The sequence below is a fragment of the Hippoglossus stenolepis genome, chromosome 14 (genome assembly GCF_022539355.2).
Source record: "Hippoglossus stenolepis isolate QCI-W04-F060 chromosome 14, HSTE1.2, whole genome shotgun sequence".
Classification (NCBI taxonomy): Eukaryota; Metazoa; Chordata; class Actinopteri; order Pleuronectiformes; family Pleuronectidae; genus Hippoglossus; species Hippoglossus stenolepis.
The window spans coordinates 17,348,576-17,365,598 of NC_061496.1; the positions used below are offsets into that span (position 1 = coordinate 17,348,576).

A 17,023-nucleotide genomic window follows, 5' to 3' on the forward strand; every position below is an offset into this window, starting at 1 on the left:
TAGATCTGCTTACACGGCAAAGGCAACATTCAATAGATTATGGATCAACACACAACATGTGCAGAAGTCTTGATGGGCACACAGATGGCGTCAGAACTTCACACCCATTGCTCCCGCATGAACGTTTATCTCAGCAAAGCCGGCACAAAACCCCTGCTGTTCAACACTTGTGTTAACTAAACCTGATCTGTCACGCACAAACATTTACCAGTGCTGTTTGCTACAGTGGAATACTAATATACTGCATTTGAGCATATAGAAGCGCCCCAGATCCAATGAACGAGACATGTCTCAGTTATGTACAACTGTTTATGCAACCGAGTCAGCTGCCACAGCCGGGCAATGAGAGGTGAATCAATCCCTGCCACTACTAAATATAGAAAGGAATCATATATACACTCTTCATACTGACTCTCCTGCCTGCCATCTTAGAACGTAAAGGCCGGGTGCCGTTCTTCTTGAATGACAGGCCCTGATTCGGTTTCCCATGGCTATCACGTTGGGGGAAGATGGCGTGTTTATGGTTAAGAGGAGTGCACATGAACATACACACTCGTACTCTCTCAGGCGCGTCCTCGCCTGCAATCAGTCATTCTGTGTCTGCCCCCTGAACACCGTGTCCTGTGGTATAAATCTACAGGCCAACAGCTGGAGTCACCCTGACTGATGAGCTCCAAATCGGTGTGAAGAGCCCCAACGTTGATGAAAGCGGCTCTCCTGCCGGGCCCATGGCTGTGATCCAGGCCGCCTTTTTATGACTTTTTCTGTTGCACGTTATACCTGGAATTCAACATAAAAACAATATTCATGCAGTGGTTGTAAAAACCTCATGACACGCCCATTGTTTTGTTTTTGTTCCTGCAGTTTTCCCGGCTAATGAAATACATTTAAATGGGATTTTAATACGCAGCAAAAGTGTAATTATCTAATCTGCTTTTGTTCCCTGATAAGCTGGAGGGTTGAGTGTCATCTCTCACAGGAGATGTGAGGTCGGAGGTTGTTGATGCATTTACTAAAACAGTGGTTCAAAGGGATTTAAAGCACCGAAGATATTGAGCTTTCCCAAAGACGCTTTATTTCTCCTCTTTGAAACTGTGTCAGACTTCTGTGGTGAAGGTCTTTCATCAGCGCCATGGTAGGGAGGAACTAATCAGTGTTTTATGCTCACGAGGCAGATCCACACCCTCTCTCAGCCCTTCTCTCCCAAACCATGGACGCCCACATCTGGAGTGACATCATCAGGAAAACAGTGCTGCAGACAAAGTGATCCTCTGATGTGATTAACTATTGGCTTACTTGAGCAATGTCTTTGCCATCTGTGCGAATGAATTCATATGCTTTGGTGATGGATAATGTAAAAAAAGCAAACACGAGACGGGGTTCATCAACAAAAACAGCATCTGACCAAATGCCTGGATGCCGTTTGTTGTCGTGCCAGCACCTGACATCCAACCACACACACATGGAGAGCAAGAGCTTGACATTGGCCGCAGCAACAAAGAATTGTCAGTGTGGACCCCTGGGGGGGGGGGTCTTGTTTCGAGCCTTTCAGCAGGGTTGAATGGAGGACAGAGGGCCAGTCGCAGCAGCAGGAGTCTCTGCAGTGTTTCTCTAACAGGGTGTAAAGACAAACAAATCACTGGGATGAGACGTGGTCTTGTTATTGTGATAAGCCTGTGATTTACATCAGGATCATTCAGGCTGATATGGGATAATTAGTCTGGGATTAGTGGGGTCAATAACTATTTATTAAGCTGGTGTGTCTGTCTGTTGCATGAGGGAAAGGTTTCTCTACTAGTAAAAAAAAATACAATCATGTGATCCAAAAAGTATTTACATTCCTTCGAGCCTACAAAAAAGTTTCATTATGGTACTGACAACCTGAGCAGTAAATTTAACCTGTGAGATGACTGGAGATGCTTTGGATTAATCATATGACATGTAATTAAAAAAAATACATTAAACAAAAGAAAAAAAGACATTTTCAAATGTCTTGTTTTTTTTTTAAACCAACACTTTTACTTAAACAATATTAAAGATGCAATTGTATAAAAAGAAAGAAAGAAGATACTTTTTTTACTCACATTTTAGGATATGGAATTTTCTTTTTGCATTTTTGCATGAAAATAACTTTAATCAATTGCCGAATTGCAGTTGATTGATCGTATGACTATTGGCTTACATTACCAATCATTTTAGGTCTGATGAAAAAAAAGAAAACAATTAAATTCTAAGGCATCTATCTATTGTCATGTTTGTCATTGATGATCATTATAAGTTTTTAACTTTAGGACAGTTGCAATGTTTCTGCAACGTCGTTAAAAAAAAAGAATATATGACTCCTAAAGACCAAATTAATAGCTAATAAAACCTTTAACTTTGCAGACGTTGAGCTGAGAAAGTGTCTACTAACCTAACAGCATCAATCTCACAGTGATCTACTCGCCTGTGTGTGGCCTTTGCTTTTCTTTGTGAGTCTGTAACATGACAAAAAAATCCATGAGTGAAGTTTTGGAGGTTTTCAGGAGATCCGTGGAAGTTATGGTTTCCCCACCTTCTGTGTCTTCCCACTACAAAGTGCTTCAAAGTCACTCCTCGTGCCCAAACTACCTGGAAACTGCCTCTGAATGTAAGGTGTGGAACAAACAGCGAGCTGGTGTACAGAAAACGTGCAGTTCGTGTAGCGGAGGAAGGAAAACGGAGTAAAAATCAGTGAACGGGTTAATTTTGACTCATTCCAGGCTCAGAGAAGTAGAAAAATGAGAAACAAAATTCCTCCGCCGCGGCGACACCGAGAAAGAAAAACCTGTGGTGTCTATTTTACATCGCGTCCGGACAGAAAACTCAACAAACATACAGGGCGTTAAAAAGGTTTTTAATAAAGCGAAAGCAGAAACTTCCATTTTGACATCGGCTCTTGAAAAAAAACCCAACTCTTTTAACCATCTTTTTCAGCTCCGAAGATAGATCCCCGCGGACCTCAGCGGAAGGATACGCGCGTCTGCGTCTGCGCGCTCAGTGGCTTCAGAGGCTGAGGAGCGGTCGGAGGTGGAGGAGTTTTTTCTGCTCCGTGGCACCAGCGAGACGTCTCATCGGTGCGTGTTGTTTACGGGTAAAAAAAAAAAAAAGTCGCTCCGTGTCGTCGCAGTCACTCGTGTCGAGCCTCCCCTGACATGTTGTAGTCGTCCTCCGCGAGGAGTTTGGTCCCTCTTCATTGAGCGTCACTTTTTTTTCTCTCTCACACCGTCCCGGGAGGCAGCTCAACTTCGGGCTGGCGACCATATGTGGATTTTACAGCAAATATGCAGCACATCCCCGGTTTGTCCTCCGGCAGGTCCCTAGTCCTCGTCCTGTGCTTCACCCACCTCTCTCTGGGTAAGTTGTGTTTTCTTTTTAAAATTATGATGTGTGCGTGTTTTTTTTTTTAACCCTCCTCAATATTTCATAACTTGTCACGGTCGCGTTTTGTTGCCTTCGCCTCTGACGGAGCAGACGTCGCATCTCTCTCCGCGCGCTGTGTGGGTGAGGTGCTTTAAAGCTAAAAAGACAAGTTAGCTAGTTTTAAATTAGCATGAATAGTCCCCGCGGCTAACTTTTTAAATAGAAGACAACCTGCGGTGATTAGCTGCTGCGTTTAGAAACATGCGAACACGGTTACCTTGAAATTGCTATAACAACACATTTAGCAACAGTACTCCTCATTATTTTAACGCCAATGTTATCACTGCTGTTTCCTCATTAACACCAAAAATACCCCAAAAGTTGATCATGGATTTCGCACTTTCTGAAAGTGAAGCTAACTTTGTGTCAAAGTCAGGAGGTCTGAGGTCTGATCAGCAGCAGCACTGAAGGCCTGCTGGTTGTGGCTGCTCAGTCTGAGGCTCTGAGCCGCACATCTGCCCAGATGTTGAACAGCAAGAGCATGAGAAAGAATTCAAAATGGACACTTGTAACTTGTTCACACTGCCTGGCTGGATACGAGGAGCTGACAGGGATGGAGAGATGAATGAAATGTGGGCAAATGGGGCAAATGTCCACCATGATGGTTCCATGGAGTTTCAGGGACTGACTCACTTTTTCCTGCTCTCTCTACGAAACACTCCCCATCTCAGATTTGTGGGTCCATTTTCAAAACAAGTAGGCTACACTCACTTTAAATCCACTAAACGGGACACAATAAGGAAGGAGTGTGTTTAAGAAATGGGCAATTTTCAAAATGACCTAAATATAATTGGAAATTATCTCAATCACTAAAATGAGGAACTTGCACTGAACTTATATCCTAGAATTGCTCGTAGTGTCCATGTGTGTTTAAAAGTAGGGATAATTGCTTTATGTCCTGGTGCATCTGTCTTTAATAAAGCACAAATTGGTGTCCTCTAATTAGAGCTAAATAGCAGGACCTAAATTACATGGTTAGGCCATGGGTCAGCTCACAGTGGGCGAGGATTTATTCTTGAGTGAAAGGTTGTTTTGTATACAGATGGCAAATAGATATTATTTAGATAGATATTATAGATAATATTTGAATGCCCATTTGTTTATGTTTTCTAATGTAGATTATACTTATGATATAACCAAATATGCTAATTTTTTTGAAAAGCACTTTAAATAAATTGGTAAATTTAACAGTACATTAGACAATGGTTTGTTTCTCTGTCACAAATTATTTGCATTTTAGTGTGAAAATGTGGTAAAGCAGGTCTAAAAAGACAAAAGGGGTATAAACAGTGCAATGTAAGATAAGATGAACCTTAAATGTGTGATTTCCTGGAGATTAGTGATGTTTAATCTGCATTGGTTGTAAACAGAGGGACGGTGGGATTACCTTGATTCTCAGCTCATCTTGGTTGCTGTATTTAATTGGCATTGTTAGTCAAACTGTTGATGACTTTTGGCCAAGATATTTTATTTCAAGGGTCAGACCTTGATTCATTTGTGAATCTAGTTATACTAAAAATCCAATGTGTGCCTTACTTTGACTTTTTTTTAACAAATTATATGATTATGCTTTATTTTTCGAGTCTTTAGCCACCCAGTTCGCTGCTTTATTAATTTTTTTTAACCTAAATTAGATTCGGTTCTGCTGGCAGTTCCGAGAGATAATGAGAAATAAGAAATAACCTGTAGCCCTTTTATCCTTTAGGGTTTTTCAACACTTTTTTTATCCTTGTACCTTCAGAGATGATACTTGCAGTCCTCCTTTTCTCTCGTGTTATTTTTCATGGACTATAGGTGACTTATGAAAAGAGAAGTTACACAAAAGACAAAAAGACAAAGTAAAAGTGCTGCAGGCAGTGCAAGGAGAAGCACAGGAATGTTGTTGGTGTTTGACATTCCTCTCTCTCTCTCTCTCTCACTCACTCACTCACTCCACCACACACACAACACACACACACACACACACACACACACACACACACACACACACACACACACACACACTCCTTGTGCACCATGCTTTTCTTTCTTTTTGTTCCCCGTTCCATCCTCACCTATCCTTCTTCCTTATGTTAATGATGAACGTCTACATGAATGGGACAGCACCGTGAGTGACTGTGACGCATGCAAGGCACAAGTTGGTTTCCCATATGGCAGGACAGTATAGTAGAAGGTGCTTTGTACTCTGATGACAAGAAGGAAGTTTGAGGTTTACCCATGCTGCTATACAATACCTATAGACATCACTGTGGGCATTACTCATTTGCAGTATTTGAACATGTTTCATCAACAAAACTGTGTGGAAATCTCTGTTTCTCGTTGTATTGTCCAAGTTTGATACTATAAATAGTTTGCAGTCTTTTGCTAAACAGCTGCACTTCCTGTAGCGTCTTCACATTAAAAGCCTGCCAGATGTTTGCTGTTTGAACGTGTTTAATGTAAGGCAGCAGATTTGAATTGGCAGTACCTTAACTTGACAATTAGCTGGAGTTTGGCAAATGATCATGGGTCATAAAATGGCTGCAATCTGCTGAACATAAAGAACTCATAAATAATGCTCAACTGTAAGTTTAGTGCACTACAGCTCAGTGTGGGTATTGGTGAAAGGTTTGACCTCAACCTAAGCAGGACCACAATATTGTTTACATGCAAAATCCCAGCTAAAACATGTTTTTCCAAATTTTAATAATCTGTAGATGATACAGTCTGTATTTTATTTTTGCTCAGTGTCACTAAGCTCATACATTTGTATGGTAAACACTTTTTTATATCTGGTATGTAAACACAAATTCAATAGCATTCCAAAAAAATAGCCCAGGACTGTTTAACACAGTTTAATCATAATTTTATTAAGCTCATCTTTGTTTATGCAGACACACTGTTAACATTGTTCGACAATCCAGTGTTGTAGCTCACTCTAATCTGATTCTCGAGGAAGCGTAGGTGCCATCTTTGTGGCACACGACTGAGTGTTAGCCTCATGGTGTGGGCTTGTGGATGGTTGCATTATATTTGCCCAGTGCGGACAGCTGACATGCGTGTGTGTATCTATTTGCGTGTGTGTGTCTATGTATTGCATTGTGGATACAAATTGACAAAGGCCAGCAATTGTGCTGCCCATGGTTTACTTGCATCTGACCCAAGATGGAGCCTGGTGTGAAATGGGATTTATCTGCGCCAACCTGCGCTTTGAAGACAAAGATATTTATTGAGCCGCCCACGGTACTGCGTTATTTATTGACCACCAGCTCTACCCACTGCCTTGTGGCTGTGTTATTAATGTGGCTTAAGAGATCCTCTCTGTGACTCCCTCCAAAGTTTCTCTCTAGTGTCCTTCTTATCTCTTCTCGTCTGCACCCTGCAGTCAACGCAAGATAAATCTGCCATTGCTCCAGTGTGTTCGTCATGATTCCGGTTATATTAAGTTCAGCCGACTCCACCCTTTTGATTAGTAGTGTAGTTCAAAAAGCCGGGCCGCCACATGTGTTTCAGTCCCATGCTTGTTGGCCATGGTGGCAGAGAGTTGTAAATAATGTGTGTATGAGTCAGTGGGTGAGTGGGTTGGACTGTGGGACTTCACCCCAGATATGTGTGTTGTTATTTTCATGCACACGCACACCGTGCATGTATGCACTGACGCCAAGTTGTCTGAGAATAGATTCAAACCTATAGACAAGGTAGAAGGCATTGTTGTGGGACTATTACCATTTTTGCTTGATTGTGCTATTAACGCCACTCTTACCTGCTTGATCAGTTTGCTCTGAGTGTCAAATCTTCACAGTTACAGAAATACCAGTGGAAATGTGAATGAAGCTAGGTGCAGGCCAGGCATGAATCACATGCACTGTTAGGAGGCAGCGATTGTGGCGGCGGAGGTCGAGGGGATTACAGAGCGTTGTGTCTGCACTGTTGAACAGGTTAGCAAATTAACAGGGAATTACTGCCGCCCGCATTCCTTGGCCCATGCAGCCCCGTAATCCTGGAGACAGGCAGGCAGGGCGCATGGAGCAATGAACCAAGCCGGGCACAACAGGTAGGAGGAGGAGGAGGGAAACTGCAGAAATGATTTGTAATCATAAGCTGCAGCAATAATTTAGTACTGTGTTTAACAACCAGTTGTAACTTGTAGCTTATAATCAGTCTCAGTTGAGTGGATATGAATGTGTTAAACCCAACCCCTTTTTATGTAGGTGGGAAACAGAACTACCTTGTTAAAACATAGAGTTGATTATAAAGATTGTCCAGGGCATAGAAACTGATGGGCTGTGGTCAGGCAGTAGTCCTTCTGCTCCTACTCTCCGCCAACCAGCGATGAACCTGTTTTCCTTAAACTTATTCTCTGATTAACGCTTATGGGATGGCATTTTCACCTCCCAGCAAGGACACTTTCATGTTCCCTCCCACAGTCCAAAGACATGCAGGTTAGGTTAATTGGGGACTCTGGTGAATGGTTATTTGTCTCTTTGTGTCAGCCCAGTGATTGACTGGCGACCTGTCCAGGGTGAACCCCACCAAAATCATCTGGGACTGGCTTAAGCCCCTGTGTCCCTCAAGGATAATTGGTACAGCTAATAGACAGATGGAGTTTGTATATTTTCCTTGTCATGAGGAAAAAAATTGTTATGTTTGGCTAAACCAGGATAGCAGAACTAATTTGTAATCGGTTTTCATTGTTAGATGCTACCTAATAAAATTGCACCAAAATCTATCTGTGCATGATGTCTGAAACAAACAGAAATATACTAAAACATACACTGAACAAAATTGTTGACTCAACTGGATGAAAGGGTGTTTGACTTTGTACCACATGTTTCTGAATTAATTCTATAAGAACATATTGCCATAATGCGATAACATGTTAATATTGTCCACAGTAATTTCCAGCCCTGTCAGGCTGTATCTCAGGAGCCAGTTTAGAGCTGTTGGAGTAGTAATGTGAATTGCTGATTTATCTGCAGATATCCTAATGCATCATTGGATGTGTTTTTTTGAATTTTGTATGAATGTTCCAGTAACTTTGGCACATCTTAAATATTACAGACTACATTTGAAACTATTTCAAAAAGTCACAAAACTCCGGACTTCTTTATCATAACAAAGAAAAAGTTTTGAAAGCGAAATAACTTTGGATATGAATGAGTGCGGGAAAGTCCCTTCATTTGCCATGTCTGGTCTGCACTCCATGTTTTTGTCTGTCTCTCTTTCTTTCTCCCTTACACGCACGCACGCACGCACGCACACACACACACACACACACTCTTTCACTCTCACTGACACAGAGAGAGACAGACATCTTTGACCTGCTCCAGTTTAAAAGTCGATTTTTAAAAATGACGCCACAATATCAACACTGATCAACACATCACTTTTCTTAAATGAATAAAATCCTTCTTCATAGTTGCATGCATTCATTCATAACTTGCTCGCTCTCTTTCTCTCGCACTGACACACATAGCGACACATGCACTAACACACACAAACCGTGTCATCAGACACATGTAAACTATGACTGGGTAAAAGCAACAGAATTTGTAAACTTAGGCAATGTATGGAGAGTCGAAGTAGATGGCGGGGCACGCGCGGTTTGGCTCGATTTGTTTGTCAGTGCGCAATGTGAATGAAGGAGACACAGAGGAGCAGTAAATTACTGATAGGGCCATTAAAAATAATTTTAAATAAACATATTTTTTTACGATCCAAACGTGTATGAAAAAAACCAATTACGACGCAGATACGACTCTGTCCCGAACTTTACTCCATATAAATGGTTGATCGCTATTTCCACCGTAATGTTTTCCGTGAAAACAATTACTAGAATTTTGTCGGTAGGCGGAGGCAGCATGAAATTGGACAGAGGCGGCCACCTCGCAATTCTCTATGCAGAAAAAACCCTACACACACACACACACACACACACACACACACACACACACACACACACACACACACACACACACACACACACACACACACACACACACACACACAACACACACACACACATATACATACACCACACACTGAGCCTGCAAGCCAGCAGTTCGTCCTGCTGTACCAAAACAGCTCAGCCCTGCCCGATACACTCAGCTTTAAATGAGACCCAAACTACTACTTCCAACTTTTCCAAGTAATTACAACGGGGGAAATAAAATCTCAGTTGGAAGGTCTAAGTTCTAGGGCTGTCACAATCAAGATTTTGCCCTCCATCTTTACCTCATTTTCATCAATCAAGACTTGTGGCTGCTTTTTAACTCTTGTGCTGTTCTCTGGGTCACTTGTGCATTTCTATTTGATAGGATTCATTGTTTTAAGGCAGTCAAGCATTTCTGGCAGCAGGTGCAAAGCTTTAGAAGTGAATCAGTTTTATACAGATACTGTTGGATTAACAAATCTGTGATACGTCCTGATAACGATCCAAGAGATCAGCTGGATGCTCCCTAGTAATCACATGCCCGGGTTGTTTCTGTTGGCACTGACCTGTTTCATGCCGTAAGTCACTGCCCTCAAACTGAAGCTGACCTGGGAGACTAAAGCCTTAAAAGCCTGAGCTTAGGTTGTCTGCTCGGTTCCTCTGCTGTTTGTGTGGGCCAGCTTCCCTCAGGGTAATGGTGTTTAGTTTGAGCCTTGTCTCCCTCCTTCCATGCTGAGCTAAGGGTATTTTATTGCTAGTTACCATGACGACTCTTTGGGCCAGCTGGATATAAAAGCTTGTACAGCAATTCCAGGAAATGGGGTTACTTCCTCACTCAGCGCGAACAACTTCCTGCCCTGCGCTGTATGGGATGTGTGCCAGGGCTCAGGGACACCCCTTCGTGTGCAGTCTTTGTCTTTACTTTCAGAATTACTTCCCCATCTCAATCCACAGCTTTTAGCTCAAAGCCTTTCCCCTCCTTTTTTTTCTTCATACGACATGGCTGCATCCCTCTAGGGACCTGCTTTGGTGTCTGTGACAAAGCAGCGGCGAGTGCTGAGGGAGGACCCAGTGTAATGCCAGCTGAACACTAACAACCAGACGGCCCCTTTCATTTTTTTCCTGTCTAGACCTTCAAGGGCTGTGATTTCTGTCTTCTCTTTGGTTTATTTACACTTAAGCATCAGTGTTCTCAGTTCCTCATAGGTTTTCACAGGAAAATAACAAAACCAACCAAACTTATTTTTACATGGAGTCTGGAGTCAAAATGCAAGGTTCTCTTGCAGCTCAGTAAATGCCTCTAGAAATATAAAGTGAAAATTTTAATGGAGCGAAATAAAATGAGCCTCTGATTATGCACAAGAGTTCATTTTAAGTAATAATAAAAACAAGACAAAGCTTTTATAATCTTGCTAGCAGCTCTTAGAGACTGTATGGAGCACTGGCTATTGTCCAGGTTGAAAGGTCGGTTTTCATAATTCATTCTTTTAAATAAACAGTAAATTGACAGAAAATTTGTGAAGACCATCATCATTTACCCCCGATCCCCTACATTGAACGGAGCATACAACAACCAGTGGAGAAAGCAGAATCGCGGAGAAATGCACGTCTGGTTTTAACAGCCAGGCGGCTGCGTGCATGAGAATTGTCGCTGCGCGGTGCTTCGGGGCGCTTCCGCGTCCGGTGTGAACCCGGCGTTAGGCTTGCATGATATCAAATTGATTGGTTGAAAAAAACTGTTAATTTGATGGTATCACCTCTTGTCTTTAGGAAATTGTCATTGGATATTTTCATTGATTTCTGTCCTTTTACTCAGCGGGGAGGGAGGACATGCGGCAGGGTGATACAGCACGGCGGGCTGGTATTGTTTGGTACCTCCGGTACTGTAAAAAAAAATACGTGACGTTTTTAGAATTGACTTGGCACCGAAGTATTGGTTCTTGTGACATCCCTACTTGAGACCTTTAATAACAGTCGCAATTTTCATGGACATCAAAAAGCTGTCCAGTTGTTTCACTGTGAGAAGGATGGTATGATTATTAAATTGATTGTCATAAATGTTTACACAAAATTCATTCTAATCTAATGATTGTCATTCAGTCATTGATACTGCCATCACATGAGCCCTGCAGCATGCATGTCTAAACATACCCCATATGGATTTTTCCCAGTGGTGTACAGGTTAATAAGAAGTGTGAGTTTCATCACAATGAAGTTCCAGACCTACAGTTAACGATATATTAAATAAGTATTATTATCATGTTCAATAAAAATTGTAGTTTATAGGCCAGTGAGTGTTCTGTTGTTTGAATTTTTTCCATCTAGTGTGGGTGTGTTTTTGATATACCCGCCAAACGCACACACACAAACAAACTCCATAACTGTAACTCTAGTCTTCTATGAATTGGCTAGGGAGTTTACCCAGAGTTTACCTTTAACACATGCACAACACAGCGGGAGGTTTTTATTGCACAAACGTGTTCGCATCAGCAACAAATCCTCTGTATTATTCAGGCGAGAGGTGGAGCAGCTGGGTGCAGCAGACAGAGGCAAGTGACGTATTAACTCCGCTGCGGAGATCACGTTATTTTCTCGACAACTCACAGACCACAAACTCTCTTGACATCTTTGTCGGAGTTTTCTACGTGTTTCACCGCTTTTTCACTCGCTCGATGTGAACACAGCGGGGAATCCTGTGTTTCTGGATTTCTACGGACATTATACAAGACCAGGCGGAGAAAGTCTGCAGAGCGTCTCACTCAAACATTTGCGTTCACACATGCAGCTCCTCCAGAGAAAATGCAGAGGAGCTGCGGGGGTTCAGAGAACCTGTAGCTCAATGCATTGTTGATGCCAATCGTTTGTGCTAACCTGAGCATCAGAGCTTAGCAAACCTGACCCTGCTGATGTCATCGTCCATCTTGATGCTTAACTTTAGACATCCTTATATGCCATTTCAGTAGACATTGCCCACCGGTCTGATGTGATAATTTTATCTATCACTATTGCGAACCTGTTTCTGTCAGTCTGTCAGAGAGATTCTTTGCCAGGTTGGATGTGTTGGCTGCCTTGGTCCACATAGGTTTCAGACATCTTTTAAATACGTTCTTTGTTGCATCTGTTAGCTTGCCCTGACTGTCTGCTTTGTGATCAAATTAATTCAATATTTCCCTTCTTTTTATTAGTAGCCATGCCTCATCCTGTTGTCACAATGAAAGGTTAAAACAGTTGACACACCCACTGTGTCTGCAGGGAGTTGATGCAGAGTGCTCAAGACACACACAAGCACTGCCCCAGGTGTGGCACATCAACGCAACTCATTTAAAATATTACACTTATTTAAATGCCGTCATCCTGTAAGTGCAATAACTTGTAAGATGCTTTATTTTGTGCTGTACTTTTTCTGGTACTATACCATGCAACACTATCCTCAGTTCAGATTATGCAAGTCAATGTTGCAAACGACATGCAGCTTTTTCTCAATACTTAAAACACACAATACTAGAACATGTCTAGCAATGCTGAAGGCAAGGGCTGGGTGAGGTCACATCAGGTGAACATAAGCTCATTCTTTACTGATAAAGGGCAAAGCTATATATCATCCAAAACTTGTGCTTGTTTGATCTTGTGACAAGGCAAACAAGCCACTGTTGCTTTTTTTGTTTTACATTTTCAAGAGTTACAAGGCATATCATACCTTTCCTTTCTGCTTCCCACTACTACCATGAGTTCATATACACCCCAGCCACCTCTGCTTTATCCTTGGGGCTTTCTGGTAGAGTGGAGTGCATGACATTAATGCTGTTTCTACAGTAGAGTAAGGCCCAATCCCATTTCACGTATAGGGGTGATACGGTACATGTATCCGAACCGAAAATATTCCAGTACGGGCCTTCCGGTTCAGTATGCACGTGTACTGAACGAATACAGAGAGTTCACGTGCGGAACTTATTTGTGTGTGTCTAAAATTCAGAGGGCAACTTTAGCGAAGGACTGGATGTCGTTGGTTGACCGGTGCAGTTTAAGTACAGTTCATTTGTTTACATGCTGCACCTTAATGGAGATTTTATTTATTTATAAGTGTTTATTTTGTTATTTTCCTTTGTAAAAATTACTTTGGTAATAAAGACACAGTCATAGTTAACCAGGGTTGAATAAAAATAAATAAAAAATCGGACAAATGTTTTCTTTCCCTTGTTATACTTTACCGAAAACGTACCTAACTGTGATCTTAAAACCGAGGTACGTACCGAACTGTGATTTTTGTGTACCGTTACAACCCTACATACCAATGTAGCAATAATATATTAGATATTTTCTTACATTTTGTGTATCGATTGCAGATCCAATAACGTTTAGTTTATTGATACAACACACACTCATGCATGCACACATACATGGATACATATGCATATATATTTGGACTCAGGACTGTTGAACAGGAAGAACATAGAAATCATCTGGTCAGGTAACTTGTGTCTGTTTCCTCTCAGCTCACACCATCTGGCTGTAGTTTCACTGTTGACTTTGTCGATCCAGTCTTATCAAGACTCTCATTCCTGGAGGGTTTTCCTCTCCTCGTTTCATTGATAGTTAAGTGTGAGAACAGTTAGGTAGAGAGGATACAATGCTGTTGATATGAGTTTGACTCACAAAACTTTGTTCAGTCATTTTAATGCGTGTGAACCAGTCTTACTTAGTTTATCTGTGGTAGTAGCTTCCATGGGGCCAGGCTGGTGAAGGTCGATTACTGTGATTGGTCAATGTCTGCATGTGTGTGTGTTAAAGTATTTAAGTGGCGTAATAGGAGGCAGACAATCCCAGATCTGGTAAGATCATTGGGTCTGTAATGTCTCTGGCATTACAACAGCGTGTATGGGAAGCTCGTCAAACCAGTCAGGGGGCGTCAGCAGCCTTTTCCGGTCTCTGCTCAGTAGCTTCAGTTCCTTCTCTCCCCCTGTCTGATGAATTGGTCTTTTCAGCTCTCCTCATCTCCTCCCCCTCAGCCATTCTCTTTTCTCTTACAACTAGATGACAGGCATCCTATGGTGTTGCCCAGATTTAATGTACAGCAATTTGTTGTTCCTTTTATGATGTATTATGTAGAACAGTAAAAGCATAGCTAACTTAACAATAAAAACATTTCCACTAAACATATGCTGAATGTCTACATTGTTTTATTATATCTGCGTTACTTTCATGTACTGACTTGTTGCATTTGTGCATACTATATGTCCATTCAGTACAAATCCTAAAATAGCACAGCATTTTCTGTGGTTGCTTGAATGCAGCTGTAGTCTGATATCTACTCACACTTTATTACAGTGGATGTCTTTGCAAGTATGCACATAGAGACGTGTGTGTCTGTAACTGTGTGTGTGTGCATGCTTGTTGGGATTAGGAATTTCACAGTGGTTTATGTATGGTATCCCCATGTCTAATGAACTATGTCTGTCAGCCTGGCTCGAAGGCATTAGTGTGCTCTCACTCTGGAATAAGACCAGTTCAGAGAGTGGACCCTGAAAGTTAACTGAACTGTGTACAACTTATGAACCCCTCAAAATCATATCAAATAGAGTTAATAGTTGTAAACGTGTCTCCTAAAGGACTCCTGAACATAAGTGAATCTGTGATTAATCTAGGCGCAGGAAGTAACACTACAGCTGAGCACACTTCCTGTAATGCAATGACTGGTTTTTTAAGATATTGTTGTCATTTCTTCGAAATCAGCTGACCTCCCCTCAGTTCTGTTAAAAAGAGCACTGTTCTGATAGAGTGGTTATACATTACAAAACCACTCACTATAACATGTGGGGCTATTAATGAAAAAAGGGATTTTAATATAGCAGCATTTACGTAACCACTACTGATTGATTCATTTTTTTTTTTTTCAGTTTTGCTTAATTAATCATACACTAACTGTGGTTTCCTTCAAATGGCTACCATATCACATTGATAAATAAAGACTTGAATAAAGACCACACTTCTGTTTGGCATGTTGGGCCAGCATGGTGTGTGTGAAGAACACTTGAGCCATGTGTCTCTGGCGCCTTGAAGGCCGCACAATACCTCGTGTGTCTGGCTGTGAGTCTCTCACTGGTGGGGGGATAGTTGGGTTTTGTTGTCTTCAAGGCTCATCTCTATCTGCTCGCCCATCCAGCCGCCCTGTGACCACTAGCTGGCTGTGCATAGTTGGCAAAATAGGTGGTGAACCCTCTGCATTATCTCCGGAATGATGAAGGAAATGAGGAAACCTTTAGACAGGATGGTTTCCATCAGAGGGGTAGGGTTTGTGATATGAAGGTTTTTTTCTGACTTTATTTGAGAGTGTGGTCTTCAGTTGTGAGAGCATGAATTAAGGGTGGGGCAAATACATTTGTCAGCAGCACTACACCTGGATTTCTATTGGTTGGGAATGTGAACATGAATTTGATAGGTCCTGTAGGAAAAAAATCCATAGTGTGAACCCTGGATGAGTTTTCAGTAGTGCCAGCCTTTGCACGCTAAAGCTACCCAGCTTTTAATTAACTTTTGAGTAATTTAAATTGGTAATTTATTGATATAAAACCATAATTATTGGTTTAAGCTACATAAAGCCTGAGGATTTCACCATTGACCAAGCAATTCAAGAACACCATATTATGGAAACTGCATATCATCAGACCTTGTTCTCCACAGAGTAGATAAACAACTGAACTGGGAGCAGTCATTTTCACAATTTACAAATCTGTGCATTTTAATAAAGAAATTGAGTTTTCTGAAACTACTACAGCATTTCATTGTGTTAAGATATGTTACTGAATAGCTAAATCAGCTTAGGTAGCAATACTACTGACTAACTGGTGTCACGAAAATTTTGACTGAACATCAAGCTGATGAAGTTTATCTGTAGCTGCTTTTATACATGCACTTAACTCCTGGAATTATCCTGAGGGGCTGTATGTGAGAACTCAAATGTCTGAGTCACTTGCTGCGGACATAGAGATTCTTCTGCCAGCCCCCCCCCCCCAAAAACTCCGGATCATGTTCGAGTGAGCCCATGTGAGATCACACCTAGAGATTCTCCGCAAGCAAGTGGGCATGTGTTTCTAATACGTGACACACAAAGCTGAAAACTAAATTTCTTGGGTCATACCTCCTGCATGCCATGCCACCCTTACTTTAATACTCCAGAGATGCTTTGTTGTTGTGAACACGTATGGCTGGAAAATCTCCTGCCGCGTTCTTCATTTGTGAAATGCAAACTCTGGACCCCATTTTGCTGAGTTCATGTCTGAAAACTGCTTCTGATTGTCCTCTCTCTAACTTGTCTCTTGCAGGTCTGCAATGTGTGGATAATAAAGCACCGTGTGTAAACAACGCTACATGTCTGACCTTTACCAATGGCACTGAATACTGCAGGTAAGATTGGCCGGTCAAGACTGACAAAGGCTTTTAATTTTAACTCATGCTGTCATCCAAACACTGCTATGAAAATGTGACCAGAGCAATAGAAACACTTCATAAGGGGATTGTTGGATGTGAAATCCCGCACAGAAATAGGGTTTTTAGATCAACCTCAGCCTGTCCACGGGACCATGAGGTTTTGCTCAGGCACGAAAGGGGGAATAAAAGACTGCTCTGTCAGACAGAGTACACCAGTACTGGGAACAATACCAATACACACATTTC

The 17,023-nt window shown here is 41.7% G+C and overlaps 1 protein-coding gene across 2 annotated transcripts in view; it reads left to right on the top strand.

Moving 5' to 3' along the window:
• The first annotated feature begins 3,005 nt into the window (after positions 1-3,005).
• notch2 (notch receptor 2) overlaps positions 3,006-17,023 on the top strand; it is a 46,048-nt gene continuing 32,030 nt past the window's right edge. For both annotated transcript variants that reach the window (XM_047342800.1, XM_047342801.1), the window contains exons 1-2: positions 3,006-3,375; positions 16,672-16,753. In XM_047342800.1, the coding sequence (XP_047198756.1) occupies positions 3,303-3,375; positions 16,672-16,753 (155 nt within the window). In that variant the 5' untranslated portion in view covers positions 3,006-3,302. The remainder of the gene's footprint in view (positions 3,376-16,671; positions 16,754-17,023) is intronic.